Below are 21,113 nucleotides of genomic sequence, written 5' to 3'. Positions count from 1 at the left end.
CAAAGGATGCATTACAGTATACTGTATACAAATGACCGCATGCATGTATTATTGAATCATATCTACTTCATCAACAATTGACCTCCCTTTCCATGAATTCACTTCCTATTTAGTCCAAGATCATTAACAGCATCTACTGTACCTCCCATGGCAGGTACAGAGCGAAGAATCATAATCCAGTAATTAGGCCTGTATCTCATTAAAAGCGGACTTGGCTCTTCAACCTTACTTTATAGCAGTCAGACTACAGTGCAAGGGCTTAAAATAGCTGCCCAGAAGATGGAAAAGTAGAAGGGGGCCATGTGGGAGAATCCAGCAGAGCAAAGAAACAGTGAGTGAAGAAGGTTTGGATAAAAACACATCCACAGGGGCACTATGTTTTCACGATAAAACCTATTGTTATCCAAGTATGATTTAAGTCGTTATGGTCTTATTAAAATTTACACACTGTAGGAAAGCGAGCGGAAAAAAGCAAATATTCAATTTTATTAACAGTATTACAACTAATCCGTAGTTGAAGGGGGCACATTAAACCATATTAAAAGTTTTTGCATTAAAATTCTGTCAGCCACCAGCTACTGCATTTGGTATTATCATTACTAGGTGTTGGAATCAAAAATATGCCAGGTTTTTAAACCTTCTCTTTAGATTGGTACAATTTCTGCAGTAAAAGTGTTGGGCCAGAATGACAATTTCCCCCTGTAACGCTAAACAACATTAGCTTGTTAATATTATTGGTAGCCCATCACAAACGTGACCAAATTGGAAAATTAAAAAAAAACTCAAAACTCTGGGTGTCGTGGTATAAGACACATTTTCGTTTCATCTCAATGGAATTAACTTTAAACAATGCTTTTTTGACTGGCAATATGGCGACGTAAAAAAAAAAAAAAAATCACGTGATTTTATGATGTCGGTGCACGAGCTCTATAAAGCAAAACAAAAGATGATGTCATTTGTGATGGTGATCAAACAAAGCGACGCACAAGAAATTGCTGGTTGAGTTCATAACTGTACAACTTTAATGGCACTGACCATTTACAAAGAATCGGTTGGTCTTGACCTCAGCTAATGAACAATTCTACTAGCATTAGAACAGTGGGACCCACCTGAAGAACTCACACGTCTGGTTTCCAAACTGAACGCTGACACTGCTGCCAGCGCCAAGGTTTTCTCCCATGATTGTCACTTTGGTGCCCCCGGATTCTGGACCTCTGCTTGGTGACACACCTGTGATTGTGGGTGTCTATAAAACACACAATATTGAGATAAGTCAATGAGTCAGGAAAATAGCTCAATGATGACTGGCTGGCTGAATGCATAGAAGTATTCTATTGGGTTAAAAGTGTACCACAAAGGAGTAGAGTTGAGTGGATCGAGCTCTGAGTTCGGGTCTGCACTCCCCGACACAAAGGTGGACTGGACCAGGTTCACTGTCCGTAGGGGCAACATCCATCTCACACACAATTCTCCAAGGAGAAAAACAAACACACAAACAAACAAAAACCATAAAATTGATTAAGTTCCTCACTTCAAAATGAATACGTTGCTTATGGTGCAAAATTGCAAACAAATGTTTTAAAATAGGCTCCTCAATATCTGAATGGTCGAGGGGTGACAAGATTGTCAATTATTATTTTTTTAATGGTTTGGCAATTTAGAAGGTCAAAAAGTGAAATAAAAACATTTTCTTCATGACATTCTTGAGAACAGCAACAAGACAGACACAGAAAATCTAATGTTTCTTCATCAGAGTTCATCACAGGAAGTTTGATGAGTGAATTGAGACTGAAAACAACAACGAGATAAGGACATGATAATTAAAGTAAAAACCCACATGTTCACTTCACATAATCATATAATCTCCCCTTGACAGGAAATTGAGACTGTACATTGTTTCTCCCCACCACACACACACACACACACACAACACACACACACACACACACACACACACACACACACCACACACACACCCACGCACACACACCCACGCACGCACACACACCCACACACGTTTTTCCTTGCAGTATAAATGAATGTCCACGGATTAGGTTGCAGTCAGACTGTAAAATTGCTTGCTTGAAACCAAGTAGGACAATCCATTTCTGGTGCGGGATTTGATGTGGTTTTACATGTTTGCATAGTTAATATTTATTTTACATATTTTATATATTTTATTTTTAAATTGCATTCTGCACATAAAAATCCTGACACAAGCTAATACGCGGTCCCGAATGCAAAAAGAGCATATTCTCCTTCTTGGGGTAGAAGTAGGCCAAGTTAACTATTTGGGTTAAAGGCTCTCGCCTGCATGTGGCTGCTCTTTTTCTTCATCTTTATTCAAGGTAGGAATGAAAAGCTTTAGTCAGCTTTTCTCTACATGTGCTTGTAATACGTGTCACCAGGACTGGGATATTGTAATCTAATCTAATCTAATGAAGTTTGAGTGTTGTTACATCATTTCTAATTTCTGCTAAGGAGCTTGACGCCCAAAGTCAGGTGACATAGGTGCTGGCACACCTGCAAACCAAGTGAGGATAAGACAGTGAGATGATAACTAAATAATACAGGAAGAAAACGACACCAAAAATGCAAGCTGAAGCTCCTGTAAGAAAGATAAGCACAATAAAATTTTATAAGCACAGTACAATGACACTTTACATAGACGTATTATATGGAGCAGTCGTGCTACACCCTGTGAGGGAAGGACAGGATTCAACAGGGACGTGGACACAGCTGTACAACTAAAGTGTGGTGGGAGTGGCTGTGGAACTTCCAAACATCTGTAGAAACGGATCACAAGTAGGGGGATAAACAGAAAGCGTGCATGGTTATTTAAAAAATAAATAAATAAATACTTTATTGTAGTTATTTATAGCAATGAGTGAGTGGCTCCACATCAAAGAAATAAGCCCCAGCGGTGTGCATTTGCGTACACATGCAAATGAGTTGACACCGTCTCGCATCCACAATAAGCATTAAAAGTGCCTTGTAATTGTTACGCCTGCAACGTGGGAGCTGAGAGCTCCATCCCAGCCACTCGAGACACGAGCCGGGGCCAACCGAGAGCGGTCCGATGAACGGGACACCCCCCACAAGGAAGGACTCAGGGGGGTCCACCGGCCCCACGCAGGCAACACGGGGGCTCAAAACACCCTTCAGATCTACCACCGCCCCTACCCACTGCCCCACGACAACAGGTCCCTGACCGGCAGTCATTGGCCATACCCTGTGCACAAGTGGCCCCTTGAGTGATGTAGTGCAGTGATTCCCAAACCGTGCGCCGGGGTACATTAGTGTGCCGTGGGAAGTTATCCAATTTTATGTAATTGCTAAAAAAAAAAAAAAAAAAAACATTTATTCCAAGAAATAATGTATCTTTAGTCATCTATTTATGCCAGTGAGGCACATTGACAGACAGAACAAAAAATCCTCTTCTATTAGATGGCAGGAAGTACATACAGTAACAGCAGGGTACAGCTGCCTGGCATGCATTGAATGTTTGTCCTCTGCTCAATAAGATCATGGATGAGCTTGATCCTATCCCAGCTGACGGTGTGTGAGAGCTGTGATCCACCCTGGACTGGTCACGAGCCATTTGCAAGTTCTTGGTTTTCTTTTTCAAGTTTGCTTTTCTATGTTACATCTGGGCAACAATCCACACATTAACCATGTTGTTGTATTTATTGGAAAATTTATGTGAATTTAACTGAGGGAATCCACTTCAGTGCTGAAATTTTCAGACGCACAGCCAATGATAATAAGAATGATAATAATAATAATACATAATAATAACAGATTACACAAATGTGGCTCTTTTCAAGAGACTCAAAAGATGCTTGACATTTGCACACATTATTCAGTCACACTAATGCGTGTGGCCCCTGGGGCAGTCTGATAGAAACGTGGCTGCCATTCTGCAACTATGGCCCATCCGACCACCACCAAACATCCAACCACATTCCTTGATGGTGAGTGTCAGTTAACTGTCTTCCCCGGGGACACAATGACGACATGCGCCAGGGCGGGATACGAACCGACAACCCTTCGGTTGCAAGGTACATACACCAGGCTGCCCATCTCATCAAATCTCATGAGACTTGGTTTTTGTTTACCACACTTGCCCTGTGATTAGTGGAATGGTTTTTTTTCTCACTGTAACAGTCCTCTAGGATATTAATTTACCACTGGAGGAGCATTTACAGCATTCATCATTAATAGTCCTGTGACAAACCCCATTTGACACAATCCTGATGCATACAAATAATAATTATGATAAATCGCCTCTAGATGTGATAGTAAGCTTGTCTCAATGTGCGCTGCGATTGGCTGGCAAGCAGTTAAAGGTGTATCCTGCCTCCTTCCTGTTGACAGGTGGGATAGGGTCCAGCACTCCCGTGACCCTTGTGAGGATAAGTGGCTAAAAAAATGGATGGATGGATGAATGGATGGATGAATAAAATATAGGGGTGTTGCGGGTTTATAGGTACATGAGCATTGTTTGATGGATAATCGGACAGGCATGGACAAAAGCTGATCTGTGCATAACGTGACCCAAGCTAAAACACAGGCAGCTGCTATGTGATTGTTGCTAAATACTGTAGATGAGTTGCAGAGAGAAAACAGGGTGGTGTGTCGGTGTGCAGCTCCGAGCAGGGGGAGCAAGGATGCCAGGCCCGAAGGGCTTTGGACCAGTTCCAATCAGGCTATGTACATTATGCATGCGTGGTGCAAGAAGTCAACCTTCGGCATTTTTACCTTGACTGCATGCCCAAATCCAGACAGTTTAGCTGAACAGAATGTACTGTATGTGCAGCAATGTATGATTTTGAAAGAAGTCATAATTTTACATACAGTATAACCCAACAGACTTACTGTTCAGCAATGATGTAACCATCTTGCACAGGAGCACACCTTACTCCGGCGACCTCCACATTTCCGAGCACATCTGAGAAGGAAAGACCGAGGTTGGTGCCATGGATAGTCACCCGTGTGCCTCCTTCAGGAGGTCCAGCCACTGGGGTCACCTGTAGAAGGCAGAAGGCAGCAAAAAAAAAAAAAAAAAAAAAAAAGGTCAAGAGTTAACAGTCACATCTGCCAATTTATTATATATATTTTTTATGTGGTTAGTTGCACAAGTGTGCACATTATAATAGTGAGCTCCACACATTAATACATTTACCAATCAGTAACTCTGGTGATAATGAGGTATTTAATTTAAGTTTGTTGTTTTTGTCATTTATTGATTCCAAAATGCTCCAGATGTACAAGGCATTAAAAGAAGAAGAATTATGAACTTTACGTAATGTGTTATGGTACATAGTATACTGTATTCTCTGTATATCCAGTGAATATACTGTACCGTCACCAGAAAGTCAACTAAGTTGAATAACGCCTTCTAGACCTGCACCAAGGCAAAACTGTTCAATTGGTTCATCACTAATCAATATGTATATTTGTCTTGATTAATAACGTGTTGGTTCCCTCTGCTGATTTTCCCAAGAATTTCATGCCGAATGACGGCTGCATGAATCTGTGCGTGAATGGATGTGAGTGTCCCTATGTGTCCTGACTGACTGGCAACCAGTCCAGGGTGAAGTCTTTCTTTCATCCATAGTCAGGCTCTATAGTTCACCTGATCCCAAACAGGATCAGAAATATCCAGAATGGAGAGATTAGAGGATGAATGGGTGGGGGGGGGGAATCAACGATCTTGTAATGTTAATCTGCATTTTTCCCCAGCCTCGTACCACCATGTAAATGGTTATTCTTTGACTCGTGGCCCTTCTTTTCCACAAAGTTTTACGGGAACCATTTAAGTTTCAAACCTGCAAAACTTTATTATAAATAATCAAACAAATAAATAAAATTGCCAAAAGGTAAAATGCAATTTTCTTGGCAGAGGTAATCACCTGGTAGTTGCATCTAACAATAGCTAAATGCACCGATTGCCATGAATGTGTCAACATATTTCAATGTACGAAAAGTGCACTTTCCTTAAAAAGACAATTTGAGTGGCGAAAATGACCTTATCGTGGAGCACAGCAGAGCAAATCTGGCTATCGTCTATCATAGTATTTCCCAACGTGTGTTGAGCTAATGCACATCTTTTGCATTTGACAATATCTCACAGACAATCAAACAATCTCACCACCAAACAAAAATGTCACAAAAAGTAGTAAATAATCTCTGTTATACACTTTATGATTTTTGTTTGCCAATCACTAGTCTAACCTGTTAAGAGGAGGGATAGCTTGAACAAGCGACTGCACACTTTAGTATAGTGCAAACATGAAATTGCTGTGAAGCCATTCTTTCTCAAAATTCAAAGAGGTAAAAAGAAAATCTTTGGGGGTCATCATGTAAACTCACCCTAAATCAAATTGAAGAACGAGTCTGACAGGCGTGCAGCAGAGTATCGAAGCTAGAGAAACAATCAATATGCAACTAGCCATCATTCATGGTGAGTGGAAGAAAACCAACATTCAGTTGTTCCCGCTTCCGGGGCCGCAAAGTGCCACATGAAAACCCTCCCACCTGTACTCACTGGGGATGGCGGCACCCCTGTGGGACACCGGCATTGTAATCTAGACCCTGTGGACATTAATTGTTCTGGATGTAAAGTAAGTGTGTCACTGCACTGCCTAAGGAGTCTGAGTACATCTAAATCTTTTAGCACTGTTTGGGCATTCAGAGTATGTGGAGTGGGGGGCTTGAACTGATGGGGGGGATGGCATAATGGATAAACATAGCAATGTCAGGAAATGGCAGCTATTTGAGTAGGCTTAAAAAACAGTTACATAAGCAATAGTGGGAGGAAAAAGCTCATAGAGTCACAATTGAGACTAAATAGTGGATTGGGGTGGGGGGCGCTGATATGACAGGCGTTAGGGATGCGTATCGTAACTCACTTCTTTCATCATCAACAATTTGGTCTGAAATTGGGAAAGTGATCAATCAAACATTCCCATCGTGGACGTTAAGTTGTAAAAATGCCCAAACTACACGCAATGGAGTGCTAGTGAGTTGTAATAATAAACAAACTAAATAGTTTCAGGCCCACCCAACTCATTTGCAGTCTAAAGTCTTTGCTGTATGAATTGGGTGACAATTATGAACAAAAACAAATTACCGTTCATCTAATTTGATCATCGAGTAAAGTGCTTATTACATCATGCAGTGTTTAACAAGGAGTTGAATCTTTAATTGCCCAGACAGTTGGTAAATAAAGAGGCTATTGTGGAAAACAATGCCCATCGTGTTTTGAGGGGATTGCACTCATCTGTCCGAAGTGGCAATATGAAACGACAAAAAGGCCAGTCAGACAGAATGGAACCTTGAGTGAGGTTATCTTAGCAGGAGAGGAAGCACAAAGACACCATCGTGAAGATGGTTTGTACATTGGTACAGCTCATATTAGCGCAATTGCAACAATTTACTTTTAGACGTTTTTTTCTGTAGACCCAAACAGCGCCCTTCATCTTACAGTGTCAATGTTTGACTTTTTCAAGTCTTATCGGACATGCACGCGCATTCTGGCCACCCGAACCCCTTCAATTCCTGTCCAGCACAGCCATGTCACGCTTTCTGCGTAATCCATTTAAGAAGGAGAGCTGTTGCCCGCCTGTATGACCACACTGTCAATATAGGGCAATTCCCAGCAAACGGCCAATCAACTCGCACATTGTACGAGCGAGCTCTCACTGCGGAGCTGTCGTCCTCTATTTGGCTGCGTCTTAGAGGATCAGAACTCTGTCCACTTAACACCACTATGTCCTTCAATACGTTGCGGATTCTGCCAGCTATCAAAGCAGGATTTAGGATTGATGTGATGACCTACACCGTTCAGCGAGGCAGCCTAGTTTGAGGTAAGCAAACTTTCAGGAAAACAATTAGGCCCATTTGAGGGCTTAATCTGTTTGCTCAAGCAATATAAAGGCAGCGAAGAAGTACACAAATGACCACCGAAGTGCCATTCGATGTCCATCAGTGCGGTTCAGGATGAACTAACGGTGGTGAAAGTTATTCTGAGGCAGGTGAGATTTCATTTAATACTTTGAGTGAAAAGAAATAATGGAGCACCCCAATGGCCTTGCAGGGCTTTTGCGGAAAACAACAGTGGTGGACTGAGATCTGTTACGTTCAGTCCTATAAGGAAGCTGAAAGAAAACATCTTAAATCAAATCAGGATGGATCCTACTTCAGTTATTTCAGAATATAACGTTAAGGTGTAACGTATCCGCTCAAGTGCAGGCCAAAGTCATCATACAACCATGAAGGAACACATGTGATGTTGTTAGGGTTGTCCATTTGCTCTATTGAGTTTCAAATTACACCATTTGGGATTAGAGCTCACTTCTCTGAGAAAGTGTTTCCTGTTGTAGTGAGAAACTTCTCCGGTAACCTTGTGGAAGCTTGCCATAAAGAGGTATGGTCACAATTGTAATATCCTCGGTTATTACAATGTAACAACAGAAATGTTTTGTACTGAGCCACATGGTAGAACCAAGTCTATACATTTTAGTTAACGGGTCCTCTCAGAATCAAAAAGATGAGGAGTTTCTTTATGCCACCGATAACTGAGAGTCTCAGCTGTCTGTGTACTGCAACCACCTTGTGAAGATGTGAAAAGATTTTGTCTTTCCTGAGGCAATACTGTATTTGTATTCAGTGCCAGGCCAAGATGTCTATTTCCTGTAGCTATAAAGTGTAAAAAGATGTCACAAGAGTCGTCTTCCATCAAAAGCCCATGAAACCTCCTCTGATGTTGTTTTCCGATGTGACTCGCCGCATCCCTTAATATTAATGTCCCATGGTGGGAGGTGCCAGAGTACTTAATAGAAACATTCATTATTCAAAAGACCTATCTCGTGGTAGGCACATCTACTAATGTGCTCGTATGTGTACAAATTAGCTCATGGTGGGAAGCTTTGGTGCATGCAACATAAATCAAATGTAATAATACATTCAGTACACTGGAGGGATGTTTGCCCCCTAAAAGAAATTGTCATCACAGGGAGAAAAAGAGGGGAGGAACTTGTCGGAGGCAATGAACGCGAAATATAAAGCTGTGTCAGAAGTGAAGACAGCGCAGACAAAAGACTCTTTACTCTCAACCCATTCAAACTCCCACAGGCCTACCTTTGCAAAATTTGCTGAGCTCAACCACATCGTCTCAGTAGACGTGAAGGACTTCCATAGCGGCTATCCTTAACAACTGGTCACAATTTACATTGTTACAGCGGAAGATCTAACAATCTGTTCAGGGGGGCTGGTGGACCCCCAGTTAATGAGATAGATAGATAGATAGATAGAGAGAGAGAGAGAGAGAGAGAGAGAGAGAGAGAGAGAGAGATAGAGAGATAGAGAGATAGATAGATAGATATAGATAGATAGATAGATAGATAGATAGATAGATAGATAGATAGATAGATAGATAGATAGATAGATAGATAGATAGATAGATAGATAGATAGATAGATAGAGAGACAATCTGAGGGTCAAATTGTAAAAAACAGTTTGGTTAAATAATGAGCGTAATATACTGAATTTGAACAGACTTGGGGGCTGGCTTTGCTGAGCTTTGCATAGGAATACTTTGATGTCGTTCAGTTTTATTATAAGTGTCCTTTGCCTTGACAGCACACAAGGATATTTTCTCCTTGTAGTTTAGTTTCTGTTTAGTTGACATTCTCAAATAGGAATCTAAAACTCGATTAGTGCTCTAGAGACCGTTTAAGTTTCTTCTGTTACGAGCTATACAATCCGTATCTTGATTACATCTAAAATTTGTGTCGATACAAATCCTGACGCGTTTTTTAAATTAGGACTTAGTGTACTTAATACACTAAGAACCATCCGAATATTCACCATTATTTACAACCAGAGGTTCAAATCTGTATGGAAGTATTTCTCCGTCTTCCCGATCAACCGATACTCCTATTTCTTCATCAGATGAGGATAAATTCGAGAAATCAGAGCTGGGCACAATGTAATCGAGCCTTCGGTGCGCACCTTACACGTCACATCCGCCCACGTAAGTCATGTGACTCGAAAAAATGGAAGTCCCCCTGAAAATCCGTAATTGTCGTTAAAAATCTTCTCAAAACACTATTAAATGAGAGAGGAATTAACATCACATTGTCAAAATAGAGTAGATATTACATCACCCATTGGAAAAGCACTGGATTTCCCCTTTAATTACACTGACATAGAAAAAGAATGCCGCTGTAAATGATTCTATATAGGAGTACAGGGGTGTGTTAAACCACAATGCAATGGTAAGTAACTAAAACTATTCAAAGGGGAGGACCGTCTGATTCCTCAGTGAAGGTAATCCCCTCACAAAAGGATGAGTCAGAACAGAGATGCAGTTATGGGATAACAAAGGTTCTAGGGAAGGACCCTGTGCAGTATCTAATTTGTGTGTCTTGAGTTGCTGGATGTTTGGAGTCATCATTGCACCTCAATGTTCTGATAAAGCTACACAAAAAGAGTTAGTAAACTAATCCACAATGACCAATGTTGCTATGAAATGAAATGCTCATAGTCACCCACAAGTATTTGCTACGGTTATGAGCAAGACTCACCACAAATAGCAATTTGTAAATTAACCCCGTGTTAAACCCTAAAAATATTGACAATGCCTGTTCAACGGCTCCAGAGATCCATCCATTATCTGAGCCGCTTACCAGCCAATCAGAGGGCACTTAGAAACAAGCGTCATCCATGCACAAAGTTGCGCAGTTGAGTGTCCCTCGACATCCAAGTGGTCGCCATATTAGTCGCATCCTCTGTCCTTGACGTCATCGTCACTTCTGCCGTTGAAAACGCGCAGTGCCTGCTACTATGGAAGCCGAACAACAGAGATATTCGCATTTTTCCGACGCCCCTTCTGACACCGAAGCTCTTTTCGAAAAGGACAACACCACACAACCGAGTGAAGTTACCGGGGCAATATTACACTATTGTTTCGAGCCCTCTGGGCAATATTACACTATTGTTTTGAGCCATATTCAGATGATATCCGATCACAGCCAAACCGCATCCCGGCCGATCCACTTCCGCGGCGGAGATGAGTCATCGCAGCTCATCTCAGCCGGCCGGTGGGGCTTATGACAGAGCCGAGTGGTGCTGCTTTAGGGGGGTGCTCACAGTCCAGCCGGGGCGCTTTATGCGCGCACGCGACTGACTAACACATTCTCAGCTGGGTTCTTCAGAGTCGCCCCTGTCGCAAAGCCTGATGCGCAGCCTTCGCAGAATCTGTGACCGCCGAACGCGGCGCTTCAGCCGGTGTGGCTGACTTTCGGCGCCGTGGTATATAAGGAAGAAGTGGAGCCGAGCTATGCTCCTTTTAGGGGTATGTTCAAAGTCGCCACAGTACGCGAGACATTGTTGGCACATCGACACATTTCATACGCGGATCTTTTGTTACGTTACGAGAGAGAACGATTACGTGGTCCGCCCCAAACTATAATTTTTTTTTAGTAGCTGTATACACACCTACCTGTTATTTGGAACCCACGAAGCTCCCGTCCTCTGCACCCGTGCAATCCATTTTTCACAACCAACAGGGTCTCTTTCAAATTTATGAAGCGTAATTTCATTCTCCCGAGTGTTCAAGCAATGTCCAGCAATGCAATGAGCCGGCATTTTGGCTAACACGAAGGAACAACGAGGTACCTTCCCGGAGGTAGAACTAATGGAAACAAACGAGTCCACGAGGGGGCGACGCTGTCCTTTATGTCACTTCCTACTTCTCGAAAACAAATCCCTCAGAGGATTTTCATGGCGGGAGTTACAAAAAAGCTGTATACGTCAAAATCATGTTTTGTGGTGAAAAAACACATGGGACCTTATTGGCTGTGGGTTTTTCATTCATAATATACCAAAAATCATGCATTTCATGATAGGCTCACTTGAACAAGAACTCAAAAGGGTAGTTTCAATGTTGGGTAAGAACGCCATGCTAGTGGTATAGAATGGGAAAATATAGTACATGGTATTTTTATATGGTGCGAAGTGGCAACAGGGTCCGCCCACGTTCAATAGATTTACAAACTTTCCATTCTCATGAGCAGTTTGTTATTGTCACTCAAGCTTAACAATGGCTGTGGGAAAATAATGTAAAATTGGAAAACAGTTGCAATTTTTAGTAAATATCTTAAATAAATGGTGAGGCCAGACTGTATCACCCAACTAAAAATGAGAAAAAAAGGGAAATACACAGGTAAAATAGGTTGTCTAATGAAAGATTTTTGGAGTTTTCATTTTATGACCTAATTCAGTGAAGACAAAGTTACTTTCAAAGAGTTTCGGTAACCTTGAAAAATGACAAAGCACATTAAAATCTGAGCGCATGCTGCACTCGCTTTAAAGTCTTGGAAAAAAAAAAAAAATCAAACAGGGTGTCTGAGGTGCCATTACTTATAATGGAACATTTTTGTTTTAGAGCATAAAAAAAAATGAAGTCCCAGTTCATGAGAAGTTTGGAACGTTGTACAAAGATTACCTCTGAGATGAGCTACATAAAGGCTAACAATATTGGATTGATTCAGAGCCTTTTTTTGAGTTCAATGATCAATCAAAGGGCTTTTGGCTTCATGTTCGTCTGACTTCATCATCAGTTTATGTAAAGAATTTTACACAAACAACAGAACATCGACTATAGGTCACAAGACAGCAGATGAGAGGCACTGTGATGCATTTTAGCATTAACAAATGCAGTCGACTGACCTCGGTGATGCGTGGGTTCGTGCACTTGACGTTTTTGCTGGACAGGTTCAGCCAGCGGGTGGTGTAGGGGTTGATGGGAGGGCAGTGTCGACGCAGGGTGCACTTCCCCTCTCCGCTGCACCAGCCACACTGGAACTTCCTGTCGGCCTTCAGACACACGCCACAGCTGTCCCTCTGGGCTGCGCACTTGTACAAGTGGACTGAGAAGTACAGAAAAAGGGAGACATGAATGTCAACACACACACACACAGAGCGCGCACACTTTGTTAAACCGGGACAACTTGCTTGATTGGGCTGCAATGTTTGGTGACATTTAGGGTGGACGCAGAGTGGGCCAATTTTACAGTGACGTGCCGAAGCATCGTTACCGCTCCCTCCCGTCACTGACTAGTCAGAGCTAAAGTACCGCTATACACATTCAGCTGTACCTAAACCTCTTCACATGAACAATTTTACTTTATGATACAACATTGCATCCTGACTTTGTAGCTCATTTTCAATGTTTCTAAAATACAATAGATTCAGATTAAACTGAGGAGTATTAGGATGATGCAAATGTGTCATAATATGTGTACAAAAATAAGGTTGTATTTCCTTTTTATTTTAAAAAGGGTGCAAAGATAAAAATAAGAAGTCATATTTTTTTTAAATACCACAACTAGAGGCCTTTTTTTGTTCAGAAAATGTTTTAACAATAATATGGTGGGCAACATTTGTAATTTTACGAGACTTGAAGAATAAATTTTCAGTAAAAAATTCCAAATGAAAAATTGTGGCGTAAGTTTAAACAATAAATTTCAAAATTCCCAACAAATGTAAATGCAACAGTCTCAACCCTACAGCCACAGTCGCTCTCCAAAACCTTGCAATACAGTAATGGGATCATCAAATTCTCAAAACTACTCAGGGTCATGGGATGTCAGGCAAAACCAACACTATACTATCAATGACTTAATTGCACAATATAATTACATAATATTTTGTCAAACCTTTTCTGAAACCTTTTTGTCTGATCAGACCAGGGGTGTCCAAACTTTTTTGTCTAATGGCCGAAAGAAAAATGAAAAGTGTCACGGACATCTGATACGGGGCTGGACCCAAATGCAGGACTCTGAGACGCGAGCATGATGTTAGGCGTGGTTTATTCAAGGAATAGGGTCATACACGATGTAAGCAGTCCAAGAAGGCAGAGGCACAAAACACTAAGCAAAGGCAAGATCCGAAAACATGAAGCGAGGTCTGATGACTAGGAGACAACCTGGGAAACATGAACTCGGACTTTACTATGACTATGAAACACAAACTAAGACAGGTCTAAACTGTAGTGGCACAGAAAAGCTGTGTCGAGGATAGTTCAACAATACACTATTCTCAGTGATGGAGATTCCTATTGTCAGTGAATATAACTCACTAACTCAGGGCAACGAACTGGCAAAACACAGTGACAAACGCCGACTTAAATGCCTGTCTAATTACTGTCCCAATGTAAAACAGCTGTGAACGAGGACAGGTGTCACCGTCCAGAGCAGTGGCGTGGCCACGCCCTTCTAGGTTGTGGCCAAGACTTGCTCATGACAGGATGCAAAGGACTTTAGCAGCACAGTGGACTAGTCTTAATCAAGACATTGAAATTTATACAGGTACAAGTACACATTGCAATTTTCAGATAGCCTTCCCCCAATTTCTTAGTTGACAATACTCTCTTAAAGCACCTCCAGATGAGTAAGATAATTTTTCAAATCCATATGATAATCTGTATTATATACTCGTCTATGCTCTCACAAAATGTGTTATAAACTCTTCAATACCCATACCGATTTTTGGCTCTATCCATAATAGCTTAAGGTTTCTATCACCCAAAATGCAAATTTCACGAATTCCATCAAATACAAATGCCTCTTTACTATGCTGTATTTATTTTTTCCAGTGTATTTTAACAATGGGTGGCACAGTGGAGCAACTGGTTGGAGTGTTGGCCTTACTGTTCTGAGGACCTGGGTTCGAATCCTGGCCCCACCTGTACAGAGTTTGCATGTTCTCCCTATGCCTGCATGGGTTTTCTCCCGGCACTCCGATTTCCATCCACATCCCAAAAACATGCATTCTAAGTTGCCCATAGGTGTGATTGTGAGTGCGACTGTTGCCTGTCTCCATGTGTCCTGCGACTGTATGGCAAAAAGTTCAGGGTGTACGTTGCACGTTGACAGCTGGGATAGGGTCCAGCGCGCCCATGACCCTTGTGAGAACAAGCAGCTCCGAAAACGGATGGATGTATAGATATCCTAACATCTGTTCGTTCATTCTCGACTCTTATTTTTTTTCCTATGCATGTTTGAGTGCCGAATGACCCCACACTTCATCTAATCACTATCTGCTGTTTTCTTTGTGCTCTTGACCTCACCCTGGGCCCTTGGCTTGGGCTTTCTGTAATTACTTTGGGTATATGAGTTCATGAATATTACATGTTCTCTGTTTCTAAGTTTAGCAAGCTTTCCAACGATACCACCCTTATAAATATTTAGCATACATCTTAAAAACTCAGACTAAACAAAAAAGGTCAAATTTAAAATCGCAACCCACATTGTATTAAGATGTTGGCCATAAATGGGTTCACTTTCGGCCGTTTTAAAGATTGATAACTTTTAAAAAAAATTTCACAGGAAAAAAAAAACATTTATTTCTAGATCTTTCTGATAATCCTGGTCTCTTGTAAAATGATTGAAATTTTGTACACATACCCACTACGACCGAGTATGCCATCTTTCAATCTATTGTAAAGTGGCCCAGTTGCTAAAGCAGGTCATCGAGTGACTGAAAGGTCCTCAGTTTAATCCCGACTGAGAATGTCTACTATCGAAGTATTCTTGTACCGGAGGCCATTAAAAAAAAAAGGCAGTAAAAAAGTACAGTGTGCCTAAAAAGGCCCGCAGCCCTTAGTTTGGACACCAATGACTGAGAGATGACACGACTGACAAATTACATCCTGATTCCCATGATATTTTGACTTGATTTTCATAATGGGAGGAGAAATGACTGCGTCGCATACGGAATCTTGCCCAAGTCTGCCTCCTCCAATTGTTCTGGGGCCACGGAAGTGTGGTGTGCTTGATCAAGGCACCGTGTGCCCTTATGAACTGAACTTACCCTGAATGTTCTCTGGGTTGTCAATAATGAAGTTGCCGTTCCACACCACAGAGAAATCCACGGGCAGCTCACTGATTTTCATCCCTTCGTACAAGTACTGGAAATAAGGGGAGTACAAAAGAATTGCATGATTTCAATGTGAGGCAGCTAAAAACGAAAACTTGTAGATGCTTTGGCGCTCGTATGTCATTTCATTATTACCCCAAAGTTACATCATCTCATCGTCTGAGAGTTGCCTAAGAAGGAAAGCAGAGAAATAGGACAGCTGGGCGGACACTTGAATTCCCCCTGGCCTTGAAAGATGCTGTCCTGAAGTACCAGTATGTCCTTATTTCCAGTCTGACTTTTATTTCAAGTGTGTGTAGGAGCGGATGTGTGGATGCGTGCATGTGTGAGCGGTAAAGGCGGGGCATAAAATGGATCCCCGGGGGAATATAATGCAGAGGTTAGTCTGTGCTCGACTGTTGGGAAGAACCACTTTGTTTCCGATATGAATTATGGACTCATACTCTAAACACTGTAACAATGTGGTGGTTTGTAAATCCATAATATCTACTGTATACTCTTCAATCAAATGAGCCAGTTGATCTCTTTGCAGAAATAGCCTGAATTTATAAATAGTAGAAGGCACCATTGAACTCAAACACACAAGAGGAGGACAACAATGGGAGAGGCAACCCACCGAGCTGTTCTGGCACTGCACGCTGGAGCTGTTGAATCGGAGGGCCGTGACACGGTGGATGACCCCCTGGATGTGAAGGACGCACTCGTAGCCCCGCTGACCAGACTGCGGCTGTGGCAGGTTCTTGGCTTTCAGGGTGATGGGCTTCACCTCCCCTGCCGGAATTAGAATCTCCTCGGAGTGCACCAGCTGTGGACAGTCCTGCAGCACGGCCACAAAAGAACATTGCTGCCAACTACCCCTTGCAAATAATTATTCTGGGTAGAACTGCGTATAGGGCGGGCTGCCGTCATGCTGAGTGATGGACAGTAAATGGGCTGAGGTGTCCGGGTCTAAAGGAAGAACAATGGCAGACTAACTACGGTAAATCCATGTGGCGCTTCATGGTGATAATTTAAAGTCATTATAACCAATTAAACTGCGCAACTGCGCATTTGGGCACTTGTCGCACACTCTCAGCTCAGCTCCTGCTCGACCACACCTGGCCACACACACTACTTCACTAATTCCTTGTTTACCTGACACCGCATCCCTCCATTTAAAAGGGGTACACTCATAATTACAAACACCGGGGTATGTGAATAATAGAAGAAAACGTGGAGAAACTGGATGAGATTTTCTCTTTTTTGAGTAAAAAAGGTCTGGTCTGAAGCCAAAGTAGAAAGTACAGGATGAGATGGTTTATAATGTTAAAATTCCACCTTGGCACAGCCTGATCAAGGATTAAAACACAGATGATACAGTGCACAAAAGGCTAATTCTGTATTTTAAATATAGGAGGCAACATAACATTTACCCTAAAACTGTTTGGGAGCATCATTCACCTTTTAACACGCATTGCAAAATATATTCTGCAAGCCATAATTCAGTTTTAAACCAAGAAAAATAGACGGGGATATCATTGTGGGTTAAAAAAAATGAAACAAAGTTGGAAGCGACATTTCAAATTTATAGATCATTGTTGGCTTGGTTTGGTCAGCAATGTACTTTTTTCTTTGTTGACATTTTCATTGTAAGTCTGCAAAAAGACAAAATTGTTCTTAAAAATGTTCCTATGAGAATATAACCTGAACCTTTTAATTAGCTATTTAACTTTATTGGATGACACTGATCTGACCACAGTGCATATGTCTGATGTTGCTCACAGTGGTCAAAGGGGGCGCTCACGGGCTTAGTGTGTTTCCTCAGACACCTCAAAAATTAAGGGAACATTGACTACAACTCCAACTAATGTCGTTGTTGCACACGACAGTTACTTGTTTTGGTTTTAAATGAACCTATAAAAGTTGTACATACTGAATTTATTTTGATTTAGATCTTGAGAATACATTTGTAGAACAGAATAAACCTTTATTAGTTTGGCAGTGATGAGACAGATGAAAGATGTTTGATTGGCATCAAAGCACTATGACTATGTACATTTTTTTGGGACACAGTCAATGAGGTATATATTTAATTTTAAGTTTATCATTGGTGTAGTTTGCATTGACATACAGCTGTATTTCATCATAATTGGAACTTTGTCTAATATTGGGCAAGTAACGTCCATCCATGACGTTGTGGCTGGTCGGTGTCGTCTGTGTTTTCGGTGTTTTATATTTATTTATTTTAACCAACCTCAGAGGCGTTGACCCTTCCCTCCTGGAAAGAACAACTGGTCGGGTCGTGGGTGCACAAGTTGCGGTACTTGCACCAGTGACAACGGAAGGCGCTGTTCACACAGGACAGACACCTGTGTAGACACACACACACACGCACACACACACACACACCACACACACACACACACACACACACACACAAACGCACACACAGTGAGAGTGGCAGAGTCAAAACGGGAGTTGGCGGGGGGTGGACTTTCCCAAAGTTGGCCAACGCTCTACGGAGGAAATGAGTTCTGATCCCGAGTGGACACCTGCTGTTCTGTCCTTGTGATTGGGCCTGGACCTGCTAGATTCAGCGCCAATTTCTCACAGCATGTATTTTTCTACTGCTTTACATTCGAAAATGTACACGTTGGTCCGTGTGGATATCTTGGGGGGCCGGGGGTGGGTGGGGGTATGGGGGGGTGTCATATTAACCTGCTAAAAAGCAGCTGTCCTGTTAAAAGAGGGCGGAAGACGCAGTGGGGTGACTTTGAGTAATGAGGACAAATAAGGCACTGGCAATGTTTGATCCTGCAATTACCATTAGCACAGCATTGTGGGTAATTACCAGCTGTTGTGTGTGATTGTGTATAGCCCAATACATACAGCAGGGGTTTTTATTGTGTGTACGATAGACAAGGCTGTACGCAGGGTGCGAGGTCAGAGTTAAGTAAGTCCCACAATGTCACTTTATCACTCACTAGACACATTCAATCCGCAATGGCTTCTGTTTATCCTTAAGCACTTGAAGCTCTGACTGCAACTTCACAGCTCATGCAATCATTGGCCCGTCGAGATGCCAATCGATACACTTAGCACTAACAACTTGGAAGAAATAGAATATAGAGACACATTTGAACAGTTAAATGTTATAGTCTTGCCAGATTTAAATTCAGTGTTTCTTGTTCCTAGCCTTGCAGCTTGTACTGTATCTCGGCTTAATACCTGCCAGACTGCACTTATGCAAGCTAGTGCCCAAGTTATCAGCAAAATGGTACTTATCATGCAGCGGGCAGACCCTGTTTGTGTTGATCCCTGTTAATCTTTATGACTATTTATATCATAAAAGCCTTGAAACTTTTTTTGAGTTGAGTTTCTCATCAGTGCTGGCTTAATTTAATCTAAAGTGTACTAATTGCAATTTAATGTTTAATTTAAAACACTGAAAGCAAACAGGGAATACAGTGGAAATTGAAGGTTATGTGAATTTATTCAGTGGCTGACCAATTTGTTTGGATTTCTAAACAAATTCCGTGTGGGAAATAATGGAGATTAAATTCTCATTCTTATTAATGGAGTTAAACAGTAAACGAACTAACGATACTGACTAGGGTGTATTTTTGTCACCTTCCATAGACAAGCGTGAAAATAAGATAAGCACTGTAAATAGTAAAAGGCACAAACTTTGATAATCGGTGGGGACAAATTGAATGAAGATGCAGGAGTCTCACTGCTTTGAACGTGAGTCTGCTTACTTTGAAGGGAATGGAAGGACCGCAATCCACCTTTTTGCTAATATCAGAGTTTTTATGAAGAATACCAATCTTAAATCCGTTATGAAGGAAACATTTTTATTTTTAAATTATCTCCAACAAATGATCGCAGATTGCTGTATCCGCCGGAAAAGGACGCAAACGTGGCGGAGAAAGCCGATCAGGGGCGTGACGTAGAACGTTGTGACAATGCCATGGATCCCATAGGAATAAACTGTAAGAAAGCCGATGAATTTTCTGATAATTCGAGCGATGAACATTATTCTGAAGGGTCCCACGAAGACGGTGAAGTATATGAGCTTTATGAAGGCATTAAAGGTTATCAATTTGAGCCAGTTAGACAGCACACACGTTTGAATTCGGTCGAAGTAGCTGGCCACGAAGAAGCCGACACAGCAGTCACACCTATCGTGGAGGATATGCCTCGTGTTGGAAATATCGACTGGTAAGAGTTTGTGAAGTTCTTGTTCGGTTTAGTTAATGATAAACTGATAAATAATAAAGGCTTCAATATTCTGAATCTATATACAAAGTCTTCGGTCTTATTTTGAAATTATGCAAACGCCGTGTATTTAGTGATTTGGTACGCGACAACCGCGACAACTACTTTAAATGTAAAATGATTATCATTGCACCAAAACACACAGAAGTGGATAACATAGTATATTTGGGTATATTTTCACAAATGAGTAATAATATAATAATATAATGCTGCTTTCTTTTGGCTTGTCCCATTAGAGTTTGCCACAGCGTGTCATCTCAAATGAACGTTTTAATAATAATAATAATAAAATAAAATGAAAATAATAATAAATCATTTTTACGGATTGGTTTTAGCTTACAATCACTGAGGAATTCTCGAAATGAATGGTGAATACAAAAGACTCCCAGTTTATCATCGTTCCTAAACAGCCCATCCCAGAATTTGTGATGTCAGAAGTCCGGCCACGAAATGAGTCATTTTGCAAGTAAGAGAACCTAGGTTAAAGTTCGCGGACTTTAAGTCATAAACGCTTATATTTTTTGGTAAAAACATTGAACAGGATATGGATTTTATGGAACAGTTGAACATGTATTTTTGTCTAGAAAAGATAATTAGAAATTAGACATTCCATACGCTTTAACTAACATGTACAATCCTCTTCTGTCAACATTGTGTTGAAGGTGTTCTTTTGAAATAAGTGCTTCAATAAATATGGTTAGCGTTAGGTGTGTTATTCCATAAGCTTTTGGTCAAATTACAAATCGTAAAATTTTAGGGGCATTAACTTTAAGAGTTTCCACTGTAATATGATCCATTCCGAAACATGCATCACGCTCAGAGTATAACACGACACGTGTTTTAATGACAACGTAATGGTCTTTAATCGATTGCAACGGCATTTGCATGTGCGTGTGCATTCAGGCACA

General features: G+C 41.4%; 1 protein-coding gene across 1 annotated transcript in view; it reads right to left on the bottom strand.

The window, feature by feature from the left end:
• plxna2 (plexin A2) overlaps window positions 1-21,113 on the bottom strand; it is a 339,402-nt gene that overhangs the window by 47,128 nt on the left and 271,161 nt on the right. The window contains exons 13-19 of the mRNA XM_061839724.1: window positions 18,182-18,296; window positions 16,565-16,765; window positions 15,883-15,979; window positions 12,739-12,938; window positions 4,879-5,030; window positions 1,352-1,469; window positions 1,110-1,246 (exon numbers count right to left, since the gene is read on the bottom strand). Coding sequence (XP_061695708.1) covers window positions 1,110-1,246; window positions 1,352-1,469; window positions 4,879-5,030; window positions 12,739-12,938; window positions 15,883-15,979; window positions 16,565-16,765; window positions 18,182-18,296 — 1,020 coding nt within the window. The remainder of the gene's footprint in view (window positions 1-1,109; window positions 1,247-1,351; window positions 1,470-4,878; window positions 5,031-12,738; window positions 12,939-15,882; window positions 15,980-16,564; window positions 16,766-18,181; window positions 18,297-21,113) is intronic.

The sequence above is a fragment of the Syngnathoides biaculeatus genome, chromosome 2, assembly GCF_019802595.1.
Source record: "Syngnathoides biaculeatus isolate LvHL_M chromosome 2, ASM1980259v1, whole genome shotgun sequence".
Lineage (NCBI taxonomy): Eukaryota > Metazoa > Chordata > Actinopteri > Syngnathiformes > Syngnathidae > Syngnathoides > Syngnathoides biaculeatus.
The sequence above is the reverse complement of the archived record's forward strand: the minus strand, read 5'-3'. Positions and strand labels throughout refer to the sequence as shown.